The sequence below is a fragment of the Heloderma suspectum genome, chromosome 1, assembly GCF_057233095.1.
Source record: "Heloderma suspectum isolate Gila_16-S chromosome 1, 16-S_ref, whole genome shotgun sequence".
In the NCBI taxonomy this organism is placed as follows: Eukaryota; Metazoa; Chordata; class Lepidosauria; order Squamata; family Helodermatidae; genus Heloderma; species Heloderma suspectum.
The window spans coordinates 354,599,348-354,614,163 of record NC_139458.1 but is presented as its reverse complement, the minus strand read 5'-3'; the positions used below and the strand labels follow the sequence as shown (position 1 = coordinate 354,614,163).

General features: G+C 47.4%; 1 protein-coding gene across 1 annotated transcript; it reads right to left on the bottom strand.

Moving 5' to 3' along the window:
• Positions 1-9,197: 9,197 nt before the first annotated feature.
• Positions 9,198-11,570, bottom strand: LOC146359712 (proto-oncogene Mas-like). Its single transcript, XM_084827954.1, has 2 exons — positions 11,408-11,570; positions 9,198-10,303 (listed from the first exon to the last, which is right to left on the bottom strand). Exons 1-2 carry the CDS (start codon positions 11,480-11,482, stop codon positions 9,284-9,286), a joined length of 1,095 nt encoding a protein of 364 aa, XP_084684080.1. The 5' UTR covers positions 11,483-11,570; the 3' UTR covers positions 9,198-9,283.
• Positions 11,571-14,816: the final 3,246 nt, after the last annotated feature.

The window sequence follows — 14,816 nt, the reverse complement described above, 5'->3', positions numbered from 1 at the left end:
TCTTTCCATCCACAGCTGAAGCCCTCAATTCTTTCCATGATGCCCTTCACCCTTGTAGTGGCCCTCTGGGCTAAAGGCCATTGCAGGGTTGAAGGGCGTGGTTAATACTGAGGGTGGGGTGGGGTGACCCGCTCAGCTTGCAGCCGATGGCTAGGCTCTGCCCTACAGGCAACGCACAATAGATTCAGGTACCTTCACACAAGGTTTCTTCATTTCTACAATACATGAGAAAACCTGCAGCTGCATGGCACACTGTCTTACACTACTCTAACACACACACCCTCCACAAAATGGGAACAACACTGGGCTACTTTGCAGGACTCGTATAATCCACATTGCCCAGGTTCAGATTATCACAGAGAGAAAAGAAGGCAGTGTGGCTTCTTTTCCCTGCCCCGCATGTGCCGCCATTTCCCTAATTTCCTGTGATTTGGCATGGGTTATCCTGTTGGCTGAAGCCGGCGAGGTACGTGGCGGGGATGGCTTCTAAACCACTCCACAACCCCTATGACAAGCCATGGGTTGTGGGGTGGTTTAGAAGCCACTCCTGCTGTGCACCTCACCGGGGTGGTGGTGGTGAAGACACAGAAAGCCAGTGCACATAAGGCGTGCATCTTCCCTTGCAATTCTGGGACTGGCAGGGATTGTCTTTTCAAGCAATACCCCTGCCCCCATTTCTGAGATAAGCTACATTCGGGTATTCTCCCCCCACCTGTGGGCTGGATAACAACTCATTGGTTCACTTTAAATTAAAGTGAACTGAGCCAGGTGGAACAAGATGGGGAGTTGGTGATTTCCACAGTCATAGTCAGTGAGGGATGCTTTATGAGGCAGGCACGCTCACAGGCTACCAAACCGAAGGCCTAACAAGTCACAGTGCTACCTGGCTGGGCCTGCCAGGAAACCAGGGACTGCCCCTGCCAGGTCCGTATTCTACCATTTGCATTGCAGCCACTCTCAACTGAGCTGGATGGAATCCCACTCCTCTGACCCCCAGGTTTAAGTTACTGACCTCCCCTTGCTGGCCCTTGCCCACCTGTGTTGTGGGGAAATAGAGAGCAGAGATAGCTCATGGGGCAGGTGTGCGCAGCATGAGGTGCTCTTGCCGCTCTCGGAATGAACATAAGAACATAACATAAGAATATAAGAGCCCTGCTGGATCAGACCAAGGGTCCATCTAGTCCAGCATTCTGCATACACAGTGGCCAACCAGCTGTTCACCAGGAACCTCTGAGTAGGACATGAGTGCAACAGCACCCTCCCACCCATGTTCCCCAGCAACTGGTGTACATAGACTCACTGCCTCTGGTCCTGGAAGTACCACATAGCCATCAAGACTAGTAGCCGTTGATAGCCTTCTCCTCCAGGAATTTGTCCAACCCGCCTTTAAAGACATTGAAATTGGTGGCCATCACTACATAGAATCATAGAATAGTAGGGTTGGAAGGGGCCTACAAGGCCATGGAGTCCAACTCCCTGCTCAATGCAGGAATCCAAGTCAGAGCATCCCTGACAGATGGCTGTCCAGCCTCATCTTGAATGTTGAGTAATCACAGCATTGTTTTCAAGGTGCTTACAGATGGATGGCTTTATCATCTGATCTGCTCCAGAATTTTCCCAGGGATTGATGTCAGACTGACTGGTCTGTAGTTCCCAGGTTCCTGCTTTTTACCTTTTTTGAAGACAGGGACAACATTAGCCCTCCTCCAGTCATCTAGCACTTCATCCATCCGCCATGATTTCTCAAAGAGAATAGACAGTGGTTCTGAGAGCTCTTCTACCAGTTCCTTTATTACTCTAGGATGTAGTTCATCTGGCCCTGGAGATTTGAACTCATTCAAAGTAACTAGGCATTCCTTGACCATATGCCTATTGATCTCAAGCTGCAATCCTGCCCCTTCAGCCTGTACTTCGCCTTTGCCAGGTGGGTCATAGACCTTCTTTTGGGAGAAGACTGAGCCAAAGTAGGAATTGAGCACATCTGCCTTTTAATTGTCCTTTGTTATCATTTTGCCATCCTTATTGAATAGCTGAACCACCATTTCTTTCCTCTGTCTTTTACTATGCACGTAGCTGAAGAAAGCATTTTGTTGTTTTTAGCATCCCCCGCTAACCTCAGCTTGTTCGCAGCTTTAGCCTTCCTGACGCCATCCCTGCAATTCTGTGCTACCACATCCTGTGGTAGCGAATTCCATAGTTTAACTATGCGCTGTGTAGAGAAGCACTTCCTTTTATCTGTCCTGAATCTCCCACCAATCAGCTTCATAAGATGACCCTGGATTCTAGTATTTAAAGAGAGGGAGAAAAATGTCTCCCTATCCACATTCTCCACACCATATCTAATTTTGTAGTCCTCTATCGTGTGTCCCCTTACCCTCCTTTTTTGTAAGCTAAACAAGCCCAGCTGTTGTAACCTTTTCTCATAGGGGAGATGCTCCAGCCCCTTGATCTTTTTAGTTACCCTTTTCTGCACTTTCCCCAGCTCTACAGTATCCCTTTTTAGGTGTCCAGAATTGTACACAGTATTCTATCTGTGGTTGCACCATGGACTTGTATAAAAGCAGTATGATATGGTCAGTTTTAGTCTTAATTCCTTTTCTAATTATGCCTAACATGGAGTTTGCCTTTTTTTTTTTTTTTTACAGCAGCTGCACAGTGGGTTGACATTTTCATCGAGCTGTCCACCACAACCCCAAGATCTCTTTTATGGTCGGTCACTGCTAGCTCAGATCCCATCAAGTTATACTTGAAGTTGAATTTTTTTGTCCCAATGTGCATCACTTTACATTTACTTACATTGAACCGCACTTGCCATGTAGATGCCCATTCTCCCAGTTTGCTCGAAGGCATCCCCCCCCACGCACCTGTGTTTAATGTGCTGACCTCCTCTCCTGAGCCTTGCCTTTGTGGCTGGAAACTGAAAGTAGGGATAGAATGGGCAGGCACAGCATGAGCAGCTGCAGGTGCCACTCTCAGAATGATGTCATGACTGGAATCGGGGGGGGGGGGAGTTGTGCCCCCTTGTCCTTATGAGCAGATGCCCATGCTAGTGATCCACATTCACAGCTTTCAATCATGGCTATCTTGCATGTTATACTATTACTCTCTAGCGCAAAGTGTGCACGGATTGCATGGGGAGGAGATTGGGATCCACATGCTGGAGAGATAAAGGTATTTCATTAAGTTGCCTGCACAATTAGGGAAAAATATGTAAAAGGCCAGATCTTCTGTTAAGAACTGCTGACACCAATACTGTAGCATTGCATATGTAAGCCTGTGTAGAGAATTCTCAGGAGGACAAAAAAGAACGGATAACCTGATGATCACCCTGAGTTCGATGGAGGAAAAGGGATTCTATATTATACAGAAGGAATGGACTGTAGCTTGCTGGTAGAGCATGTGTTTTGCATGCAGAAGGTCCCTGGTACCGCCACTTTAAAAGATTAGGGTGCAAGTGATGGGAAAGAGCCCTCTTTGCCCAAGAGCTTGGACAGCTGCTGCCAGTCAGAGCAGACAATATCGAGCTAAACCTTGGGAGAGAAACCTCTGGCCTGTGGACCTAACCTGCCCTGTGGAAGTTCTCGATCTGGCCCATGGAGTCTTCACGGATCTCCCTTGGAGGCAGAGCCTGCTCCAAGCCCCACCCCCAGGGGAATCCCAGCTGTTATCTGCAACCTGTGATGGGAGAGAACTGTGGGAGATGCTGGTGGGCAAGATGCCACGTGATCAGAGTTTCTCTGGCCGAGCTGGCGGCTGGAGCGCTCCACAGCATGTTAGGCTCCCACAGTGGTGAAGCTGACACACAGCGAAGCACCCAGCATGTCAGATAGGAACCAAATGATATCAGGCTGTGGGCCTGCATCCCCTGATGTCATTGTGCCTGCAGGGGGGTGGGGTGGGTCATCCAGCCCATAGAGGTCCTCCAACCTGCACCCCAATTTAGTTGTCCAACCCTGAGCTAGATGGACAAATAGTTTAACATGGTATAAGGCAGCTTCCTATGTTCCAAGTATTTAAGAGTAACACACCACAGAGGTCAGAGGAAGGCCAGGCTGGCCATTCTTGGGTAGGAATTGGGCTGGGGAAATGCCCCATGAACCACCTGGTGAGTTAAGAAGCACTGAAGTTAACTGTTGACTAGGTTCTGGTTGGCTCAGTATAGTTGCACACCTGAGGCTGCTTGGCTCTATGTGTAAAGGCATTGCTGTACCAGAGGCCTTCTGGTGGAGGCCTCTATGCTTTGACTTGTCTTGGTTTGTCCTCCATTGTCAGTGTGCTGCTCCTTGTGCGCTTGCAGTTCGTATGAGCTTCCATGAGTGAAGGGCTACGGCAACATCATTACCATGGTTTGGCAGAAGTATATTAACAGCATGTTGAGAGTGGAACGGTTACACAGACAAGGAAAACTGCGGAGGAGAAGGGCCCTGCTGAATCTATTCATTGCCACATGCATACCTCTGCTTCTACAGTTCTCCTTCTGATCCGGCAACCATAGAAGCCTTGCTGCACACTAATAAGGCTGCACAATTTGAACCCAGTTATGTGCCACCCCAGAGATGGCAAAAAGCCTTCCCTGCTTTACTTCCTCTATTAAATCACCAGTCTGTTAGTCAAGGGCCAATTCACAAATGTGCTACTGATTTGTATTCCCACTTCCTCTACACAGACATTGTGACACACGGTTCATTGAAGTTCTCTTTACAAGAGGCAAACACATGCGCAGAGCATACACAACACAAACCGAGAAGACAAGCCACCCCACCCCCACCAGATTTTGGAGGCAGTGCAGGAAAAACCATATACCACAAAGTGATAACGCTCTACAGTCATCGTGACCATGAGCGGTTGCTAATCACACACATGCAGCTGCCTGAAGAACTGTGGGCCCAGGCCAGGAGAGAAGGTAACCTTTAGAAGGCAGCTGCAACAACCATCCCTTTAAAGAGTGGGAGCAAATTTCACAAGAGACATACAGGGCATCTCTACACCAGCCTAAAATCCTGCATTTACAATGGGGCTTTCTGCTTCCATTATAAATGCAGGATCGAAACGACTCCCTTTTTCACATGCTTCCCTTCCCCCCACCCCCTTCCCCTCGTATCTGAGTCTTCCATTATCTTTCATTGATCTCATTTCTCTTCTTGCTGCTTTTCCTCTTTTCACAGAGGGAACTCAAATGGAACGCAATGGGGTAATTTGATAGCTCATTATCTGTAATCTATTTAAAAATGGAACAAAGGGCATTTAGTGCAGCAGACGCCCTGGAAGATCACAGTATCGTGTAATGAGCCCGCAAACTTCCATGAAGGAGCAATCTCAATCGCAGGATAAAAGCTCCGTGTGAAGAAAGCCAGAATCTGGTTAAAAGCTTGAGAGAAGCTCAGTTAGACACCTCCTGGTGTCTAGTTAACCAAGGAGGGAGACCCACAGTTTCCAAAGATCTTGGTTAATGGGAAGCTTCAGGTGGGACAAAGTGGACTTTCCGATGCCAAAATTACTGCATAGTCATGAATCCCAGCTGGTGGGACATGAGTGCTGAAGGCTAAAACCCACTTTCCTCTTTTCCATCTGGAAGCAGTGGTGAAACTCAGTCCAGAGGCCCACAGCCCATGCCCCACCCCAATGACCACCCTGTAAACAAAACAATGCTAGGATTTGTGATTTTAACAGTTAAGTGAGGCAAACAGTTTTATTGTTGTTGTTCTAACATATAAGGGGTGTAGAAGCAATTGTAAAGCATGGCATTTGCAGGAGTGGGAAAGAAATATTAGTTGTGTGCCTTATGATTGAAGTAATGAATATGGCTGTCTGAAGGGGTTCTCCATAAGACCATTATACCCAGCATCTAGAATTGCCTAGATGCACCACTGCCTGGAAGTAACCATATTTCACAAATGTTTAAGGTAAATCATTCAGTATGTAATAGTCCTTGTAGTTCAAACATTGTTCTACCATATAGCACAAGTCTACCTTTTTGTAACTTAAAAGGAAAAAGCAGAAGCAAGAGGGTCAGTGGTGAATGAATGCCCTGTAAACAGAGGCATCAGATCTGAGATACTGAGAAGTAAGAGTCAACATTTTCATGCTAAAGCAGGAAGAGAAACTACAGGCTCATTGACAGACTATGGTTGAAAAGTGGTGATTAAAAATATTCTCATAACGGATGTGGGAAGAATAGGATATAATAGAAATTATTGCAGTCACTCATTTGCTACCGACATAGCCATCTGAAACCTTCATCATCTGTTCTTATGTGCAAAACTACTGACATTCTTTTGAGGAAAGAATAATGTTGTATGTTCCCCACTTTCTCGAGTAATTGTGAAGCTGAAGGCCAACACTAGCAGTTTGTTTCCTTTGGAGGAGAGAGTATCAGAGCAAGAAATTGTTGTTTAAAAAGTCTGCTTTGTTTGCAAAGATACACAGTGAGCATAAAAGTGGTGAGAAACAAGAGAAGTGGTGCCCCTTCTTGGTGGCCTCTCGCAGGCTCTGGAACTCCCTGCTGAGGAAAGTTAGGTTGGCTCCCTCTCTGCTTACCATCTGCCAGCAGGCAAAAACATTTTTATTCAGGCAGGATTGGCATGTAAGCTGATCTGTTGCTGAAGGGGGTTCTACTGAGTTGAGTGCTGTTTATTTCTTATTGACTGGGTTTGCATGATCATGGAGAGGGAAATAAGCCACAGTGGCATATTTCCCCCTCCGCAGGTATCTAGGGATGGCGGAGAAATCCGCCACAGACTCCAGTGAGTCCGTGGTGTAATGGACTGCTCCCCACCACCACCCCGCGAGGCCTGGTTGGGACGGACCCAAATGGCACCAGCTGCTCCAGGTCCGTCGTCTTCGTTCTGCAGCCATTCGCTGCCGGGCTGCAGACGCAAATGGCCTCCGTCGTAGCGGACGCCATTTGCGTCCCTGCTCTTTTCGTGATTGGCTGCGTAAATATTTACGTAGCCTATCACAGCTACGCCGGACGTCATTTGCGTGGCAGCGGACGGAAGTCCAGCTGCGGACAGGCCCGGCTGGCGGCTCCACAAACTTGCTGCGGAGCTGGCCAGGGAGGATTCCGGAGGGAGGGATGGATTGCCTCCCCCCGCGGACCCCTTCAGCGGACTGTAAAGTGGGTTTCATACACCCCTTCATGTACCTGCCACATCCTGGGGGGATTAGCATAATTACCCTTGGCAACGCAGCTTGCCGTGTTGTGAGAACCCAGCCAGAGTGGCTTGTTACCATGGATAACAAGGCACCCAGAAACCTACAACAACCCATGGGAAAGGGGGGAAATGTGTTGTCTGTGCATAACCTTCTTTAGCCCACCTCATGTGAGGGTCTCTAGAAAGACATTTCCTATAGGCAGAGCAATCTCTTAATCTGGATTCATTCAGGTCAGAGAGCCTTTGTCTTCTTTTCTGGGCTACTTTAGCATTAGGCAATGCCATTCATTCCAAGCCCACCCTCATCTGTGGCTTGAGCTGATACACTGACATGTGTCCTTCCAAATCCCCAGCTCCTTCCCCATTCTGAATAACCAGCATTTCTATTCCCAGCTCATAAAGTGAACAAGGTAGCCTTTTCTTGTCTCAGCTCCCGATTGCTCATTTTTTAAACCATGGTTGCTAGAGAAGGGAAGGTCAGGTCAGGTCCAGGTCTGAACTGAGTTAGATATTGCTACAGAGTGAAGTCAGCTGTTCTGGATTCAGAGAATGCCCTCTCTTGGTTAATCTAAAGGATGTGCTCTCTTCTCACTGGGGTTTCAGCTATTGCTTCCTGGGTCATATGATGGCAAGGTCAAGTTTTATTGTAAGACCTTTTAGGGAACACTGGAAACTGGTGGAATCTTCTAGCTACTGTTTAATTTACAAAGTATAGACTGAGAAGGAAATACATGCAGAGTAAGCATTAACATTTGCAAAGCACAATCAGTCAAAACAATGGATAGCTGATAACCCAGGCTTTCGTCAGGGCACTCTCCACAACAGGGATGCAGAACCTCCAGCCTGCGGACCCTCCTTGGGTTCCTCCAATGGGCAGGGCTTGACCTCCAGGCCCCAACCTCTGCAGGAATCTCTGTTTTTCTCTCAGCTAGAAAATAATGGCAGGGATGCAGCGGTGGAGGACTTGGCCAGTGGAGAGAAGAGCGGCCACTCTTCCCACTGCCAACCAAGTGGCTTCCCATGGGGATGATGTGCACCAAGCAATCCAGGGGTTGGGGCATTGCTGGGGGGAGCAGCTGCTCTTCTTAGCACTGGCAGAGCCTTCTTCCAGACACCTCTCACCACCCCCAGTGGGGACAGTGAGAGGCACACGAAAGGAGGCGCGTGCCCCACCCAGCCAGCACTGGGAGGAGACGCTCCTCCCAGTGCGGGCAAAGTCGCCTTCTTTGTACTGAGAGGCATGGAACTCTGTGCCACTCTCAGTACAGAGAAAGGCAAAAAGGGAGGGGGGTGTCAGTAGGTGTGGCCACACCCACTGATGTCATCTGGCCCATGGAGGGCCTCATGGGGAAATTTGGCCCACATCCTTTTTTTCCTGTACCCTTGTTTTATAGTAAGGAAATATCAATAGTACGAAAGTATGTTGGTTCTATACCTCTATACCCACCCCCACATGTCAAGATTCCTATTCCAAGTCTTCTCAGCCACCATTGTCAGCCCTGACTGTGGTTTTCAAGCAAACCCTGCATCATTCTAGGTCGCTGGGTAGGAAGATACATGGAGGGAACAATCCTATGGCCCCTAGACATTGTCTGACGGGCCATAGGATACTAGTGATTTCTCCACTGCGAGGTCAGATATAGCACTACGATTGTGGAAGGGGGAGTTGGAGATCTGACCCCCTGCCCCCTTGCAGCCTGCATGGAAAAAACTGCACTGGCTGGCCTCCAAGGTCGGGAAATTGACCTCAGAGTGGGAAATGGGGGTTTTTCAATGGGCAGGGAGGGGATGAGACCAGAGAGGCCAGGATACAAGATATCCTAAGGCGTCCACAGCCTCCTTCCCTCCCCCTCTGATGTGCCATTGCTAGAAAAAGCTTGTCTAGCAAAAAATGCAGGGCAGGAAGATAGGGAGGTGAAGATCGCCTCTGCCAGTCCTCTCATCCCGCATTGGGTGATCAGAAGCCTCCTAAATAAGTCTACAATGACCACTCATCCATCTCGATAGCTCTTAAACAACTGCTGTGTTTGAACTTGCTTCTAAGAGAACGCCAAGTCTTTCACAGAGTCTCCTGAGCAGGTTTGGAGCTTTGCTCTGTAGAAATATCTTGGCCAATGCAAATGTTGTCACTACTCCAGAGTTGACGCCTGGGTAGTTGGTGTTTGCATTCTCAAGCTTCCCACGTGCTCCTCCTCTAAAGCTCGCCGAAGGACTTCATAGATGGGCTCCTGAAGCCTCTGCCTCTTCCAGCGCCCAACAAAGAAATATATGAAAGGGTTGCTGCTGCTGTTGATGGAATTCAACACCCCAGAAAAAAATATGAGCATCCAGATATTCTTTTGTGGATGCCAGTACATTACAAAGTACGCAAGCCTCACTGGCATGGCCAAGGTAAGAAACAATGCAACTGCAACCCCGATGGTGACATACAGGCGTGGCGGTGGCATTTGCTGGGACTTCTTCCACATTTTGACACACGCAGCCAAACTGGACACGACCATGATTGGAGTAAAAAACAGGAAGTTGATGGAAAACGGGAAGATGATAGCTGCATTTGCCCTGATAATGCCATGCTGTTGCACTGAGATATAGCCCGTGTAGTAGACAAAACATTCTACTCCAGTCACCAGGCAGGAGAGGGCCCACAAAAGCATACAGATGATGGCTGAGTGATGCTTTGGCCGACGACATTGAAACCAAATGGGGAAGAAGACAATAAGACACCTCTCGCCACTGATAGCCGTTAGCAGGTAGAAGCTGGTGTTGTATCCCAGTAAGTACATAATATCAACAGGAATAGAGAAGTATAGATCTAGATGGACCAGCGATACTGTCATATGGAAAAGGGAAATTAGAAAGGTGCACAAGAGTAGGATGAAATCGGCAACAGCCAGATTGAGGACAAAGACGGTGAACCTTGTCTTCATCTTACGAAAGAGAAGGCAGAAGATGATCCCATTCCCCATCATTCCCAAGATGCAAATTGGGATACAAATAGATGCTGAAACTATGGCCAGATAACTTATTTTTCCTAATAAATCTTCTGGTTGGGTTCCATTTTGCTCCACATCCTCAGTGGTTTGAAAGGACAAATTACTCAAGTCCGTCATGTTGACATACATCTGTAGGGAAAACATTCCCCTGGGCCCCTGTGAAAAATGGATACAAACATACCGTTATTAACTCGTTCTATTTCTGTACTTGAGGGGTAAGGAACAAGGTCTGAAGCCCACAAATTGCCACATTTGGACAAAGGAGATGGAAGCAAAGTCACTGCATCCATTCGGCCAGAGGTGTTGAACCACTTTCAGCCAGAGGGCCGAATTCAATTTCGGATAAGCTTTTGGGGGCCACATTGAGGGTGTCACGGATGAGTCCAAGTGCCTTGAGATTTTGGACAGCTCCAACTCTGAGTTGGAACAGTTAGATCAGAGGCTAGGGGAGGGAAATTCTGCATCCATGCATTAGATGGAAGAAAACCCAGTTTTCCCACAGTTCCCTATTGGCCAGAAGAGTGGGCACATTAAGGCTGTGAGCACCAGAAGCACTTGAGTAACTATTTAGTCCAAGAGGAAGGAACTTCCTCCCTTACCCCTAGATTGGGAGGGAGTTGGCAATTTAACTAGAATTACCTTTATTGTAATCTGAGGTATATTTTGCGAGGCAGGGGCGAGGCACAGTTTTCAGCTTGTGGGCCAAACTGGTTCTGGACAAGCATGTCAGGGGCTACCCCACTGCTGGCATGTGGCTCCAACCTGATCGCCTACACCTCATGTGCACACACACCAGAGGTTCCCCGTCCCTGTTAGAAGGTGTCCCCCCCCCCATTTTACTGGAAATCCAGAACAGCTAAGATAGAAAGTGACCAGGTGAGGGGGTGGGATAACGCTTCCACTGTAGCCACCTTTAGTATCGGCCCCACCCTTGCCATACGGATCACATTTCGACCACATTTTTAAACGTTTAAGTTTAAAAACACAGACACCATGTTTTCCCACAGGAAATAAGACCAGGGTCAGAAAAGGCATAAATACTCGTATTTGCTTTTCATTGTGCAGGTGGGTGAGACGGAGAGCGTAACCCAATCACAGCTGAAGGGCTGAGTTTCTCCTTCATGTCCTATGGGCAGAGATGAGCCTGCCAGTAGCAGAGGTGGAAAACCAAGGAGCCCAGCAACCAGCTGCACACCAGCCGCTTCACATCTGGAAACAGCTCGTGCCATGCCATGGAAGAGGAAAGGCGAATGTACTAACCTTGCTTTTGGAGGGGATAGTTCTCAAGGAAGAAGCTGACGGAGGCAATGATTTCTGTGTCTCCGTCTTGGACATGCTCTTTGCAGAAGGGTAGAGGAAGGATCAGCAGATAAGATAAGCAGGCTTCTCGGCAGAGACTACTTCCTGTGATATCTATGGTAGAGATGCATGCTAACGTATGTATATGGTTCCTAGTCCCGGATGTGATGCTCCAGGGCAATTGCCGGGCTTTGAGGGCAATGTGCTTGCAAGTACCAAGAACTGAGGCAAAACTGGGCAAATACGCTGCTAGACAGTGCACCATTGGAAGTAGTCTCCTGGTACATGGAAGTATCATTTTTAGGTGCAGAGCTTTCAAATCCTATTTTATTTAGGCTACGTCTACATCACTTATATGAATGTAGAACTAAGAACTGAGACTCTTTTCTTTTTATAGCAACTGATGGTAGACCTGGTAACTTCCTCTACACAGCTCTGAACTCCTTGGAAGTTGTGGAGGAGACAAAATGTAAGTAATGATAATTACCTGCCTAGAAATTCTTTTCTGAGGCTTCCAGATAATCAGACACTTTCCACTCAAGAGAACTGTTCTTGCTGTATTGCTCACTACAAGTGTGCTCAGTTCTACATCCAACCCTGCATTACTCAGAAGTGTGGTAACCCTGCATCTGCCTTCCCCCAACCTGATGGACACAATGTTTTGGACTTCAGCCCCCATCAACGTAGCCAATGGCTAGGAATGCTGAGAGCTGTAGTGCAAACATCTGGAGGGCACCAGGTTGGTAAGGGCTGTCCTACATCCTATTAATGTATTCATAGAATAGTAGGGTTGGAAGGGGCCTACAAAGCCATTGAGTCCAACCCCCAAATTCTTGACAATGGGTGTTTCAAATAGGAGTGGACAACTTGTGGCCTTACAGAGTTTTTGGCTTATCACTCCCATCAGCCCTAGTGAGCATAGCCAATGGGGAGGGATGAGAGTTGTAGACTAAAAATTCTGGAGGGCCACAAATTGCCCACTTTGGTTATTATTATTTAATTAGAAGAATGTATCACTTGCTTCAAAATTAAACCTATAATATGGGAGGGCTATACATGACTGCATTGTGCCTGCGAGTTAAAATCATACACTTGACTTACTGGACAGATTTCCAATATGCTCTTTAGGAGTAAATAAAAAAAAATGTCATCTGTGTACTAGGGCTAAAATCTCCCTTTACATGAAATGGGACCAGAACTGGCTTGCGTACATGCACGAAGAACTAAAACTGGGAGGGAACATTTTCATGAATGCACCTTACAGACAGGGAAGCTTTAGATGGCCTTCAGAGTGTTGTACTTTGAAGAAGGAATAACTATTCTGTGTTGCTCAGTAATGCAGAGGGATAGCTGCTAAATATCGTTTGCTCCCAATAGTCATTGCAACTCTTCTATGTAGGAAGTTCCACCTTGTGCCCATATTCCATGCATTTGCTGCAAGGACAGGTTGCTTTCCTGTAACTGTAGATCTTCGAGTGGTCATCTGTGCAGTCACACACATGGAGTTCTGCACCTGTCCAGAGCCTTCGTCAGAACCTTCTAGAGCTAAGACTTTTAGGCGGGAAGCCCGCCCTATCCCCCTGTTGTGCATGCCTAGAGTGTGGCACTCCCGCCTTTCCCCTCAGTTTTTCCAAAGATGCTGCAGCAACAGCCCCAACTAAGAGGATGGAAATAAAGAATACTACACCTGTAGTGGGCTTAGAGGGTGGGTTGTGCGACTATACAGATGACCACTCAAAAAACTGCAGTTTTAGGTAAGCGAGCTGTCCTTCTTCATGGTCTCTGCACATCACACATATGAATGATTAACCAACTGACTTACCAGTGGAGGAGGGAACAGGTGGTCAAGTTAGTGAAGATGCAAGTACTGCCCTTCCAAACAAGGCATCCTTCTTTGCTTGTACATCAAGGCAGTAGTACGTTGACAAACATCATGGGCTGGGACCAAGTTAGCAGCCCTGCATAACTTGTGAAGAGATACACCACTTGAGAAGGCAATTGAAGAAGCCACAGCCCTAGCGGAATGTCCCTGTACCGAACGTGGTGCCAGAAACCTATCTAGGGCATAACAAAGTTTAACTATGTCAGAAACCCAAATTGAGTCATTGTGCAGAAACCAAGGAGCCCTTATTTTTGCCCCTGTAGCAGACAAGGAGTTTCAGGGTTTTCTCAAAGCAAGCAGACCTATATAGGCAGAAAGCTAGAGCTCTCTGTATGTCCAAGGTATGAAGAGAGGCTTCCAGTGGTGTAGCTGGATCAGTAAAGAAAACAGGAAGAATTATCTCCTGGTTCAGATGGAAAGAAGAAACCACTTTTGGTAAAAAGGATGGATCAGGTCTGAGTACCACTTTGTCTCTATGCAAGACAGCATAAGGAGGATTGGATCATAAGAACATAGGAGCCATACTGGATCAGCCCAAGGGTCCATCTAGTCCAGCATTCTGTTCACACGGTGGCCCATGGGAAACCCAGAAGCAGGACGTGAGTGCAACAGCATCCTCCCACCCATGTTCCCCAGCAATTGGTATCGGCATACTGCCCCTGATATTGGAGGCAGCATATAGCCATCAAGTGTCATAGCCACTGAAAGACTTATCCTCCAGGAATTTGTCTAACCCTCCTTTAAAGCCATCTGAAATGGTGGCCATCACTATGTCTTGTGGTAGTGAATTCCATAGCTTAACTGTGCGCTGTGTGAAAAAGTAATTCCTCTTATCTGTCCTGAATCTCCCACCAGTCAGCTTTATGGGATGACCCTGGGTTCTTGTGTGATAGCAGGGCAGCCAGTTCTCCAGCTCAACATCTTGATGTTATGGCAAGAAGAAAAGCCATTTTGAGGGTAAGCCAATGAAGGCAAGCTATTTGAAGTGTTTGGACATTAGGGGTGGTCAAAACAACAGGCTCCAATTAGGGACTGGCTTAGAAACCGGAGGATACAGATTCTTTAGTCCCTTTAAGAATCTTTTCATAACTGGATGGGAGAACACGGCATGTCATGGAATCCAACAATGAAATGCCGACAACACTACTAAATAAACTTGAGGAGACAACAACGCAAGTGAAGCATTGTGTGAAGCATCAAGAGAAACTGAAGAATGTGAAGTGAACAGAATACAGTGTCGACTGAAATGGAGTTGGCATATGTCTGAAATGCCCATTACTTTTAAGTTATAGGACTGGCAGGTACTAGCTTCCTGGCTGCTTCTAACACCTGTTTGATGTCCACCAGAATGGGTAAGAGTGTTGAGTCCACCATGCTGTGAGCCAGACGGATGGTAGGTCTGGATGCCGCCTGCAGAACCTGAGCCAACATTCTGTTGGGTCAGGAAAGGCAGCAGGTTGGATAATGCAAGCCTGACTCCCTTTGACA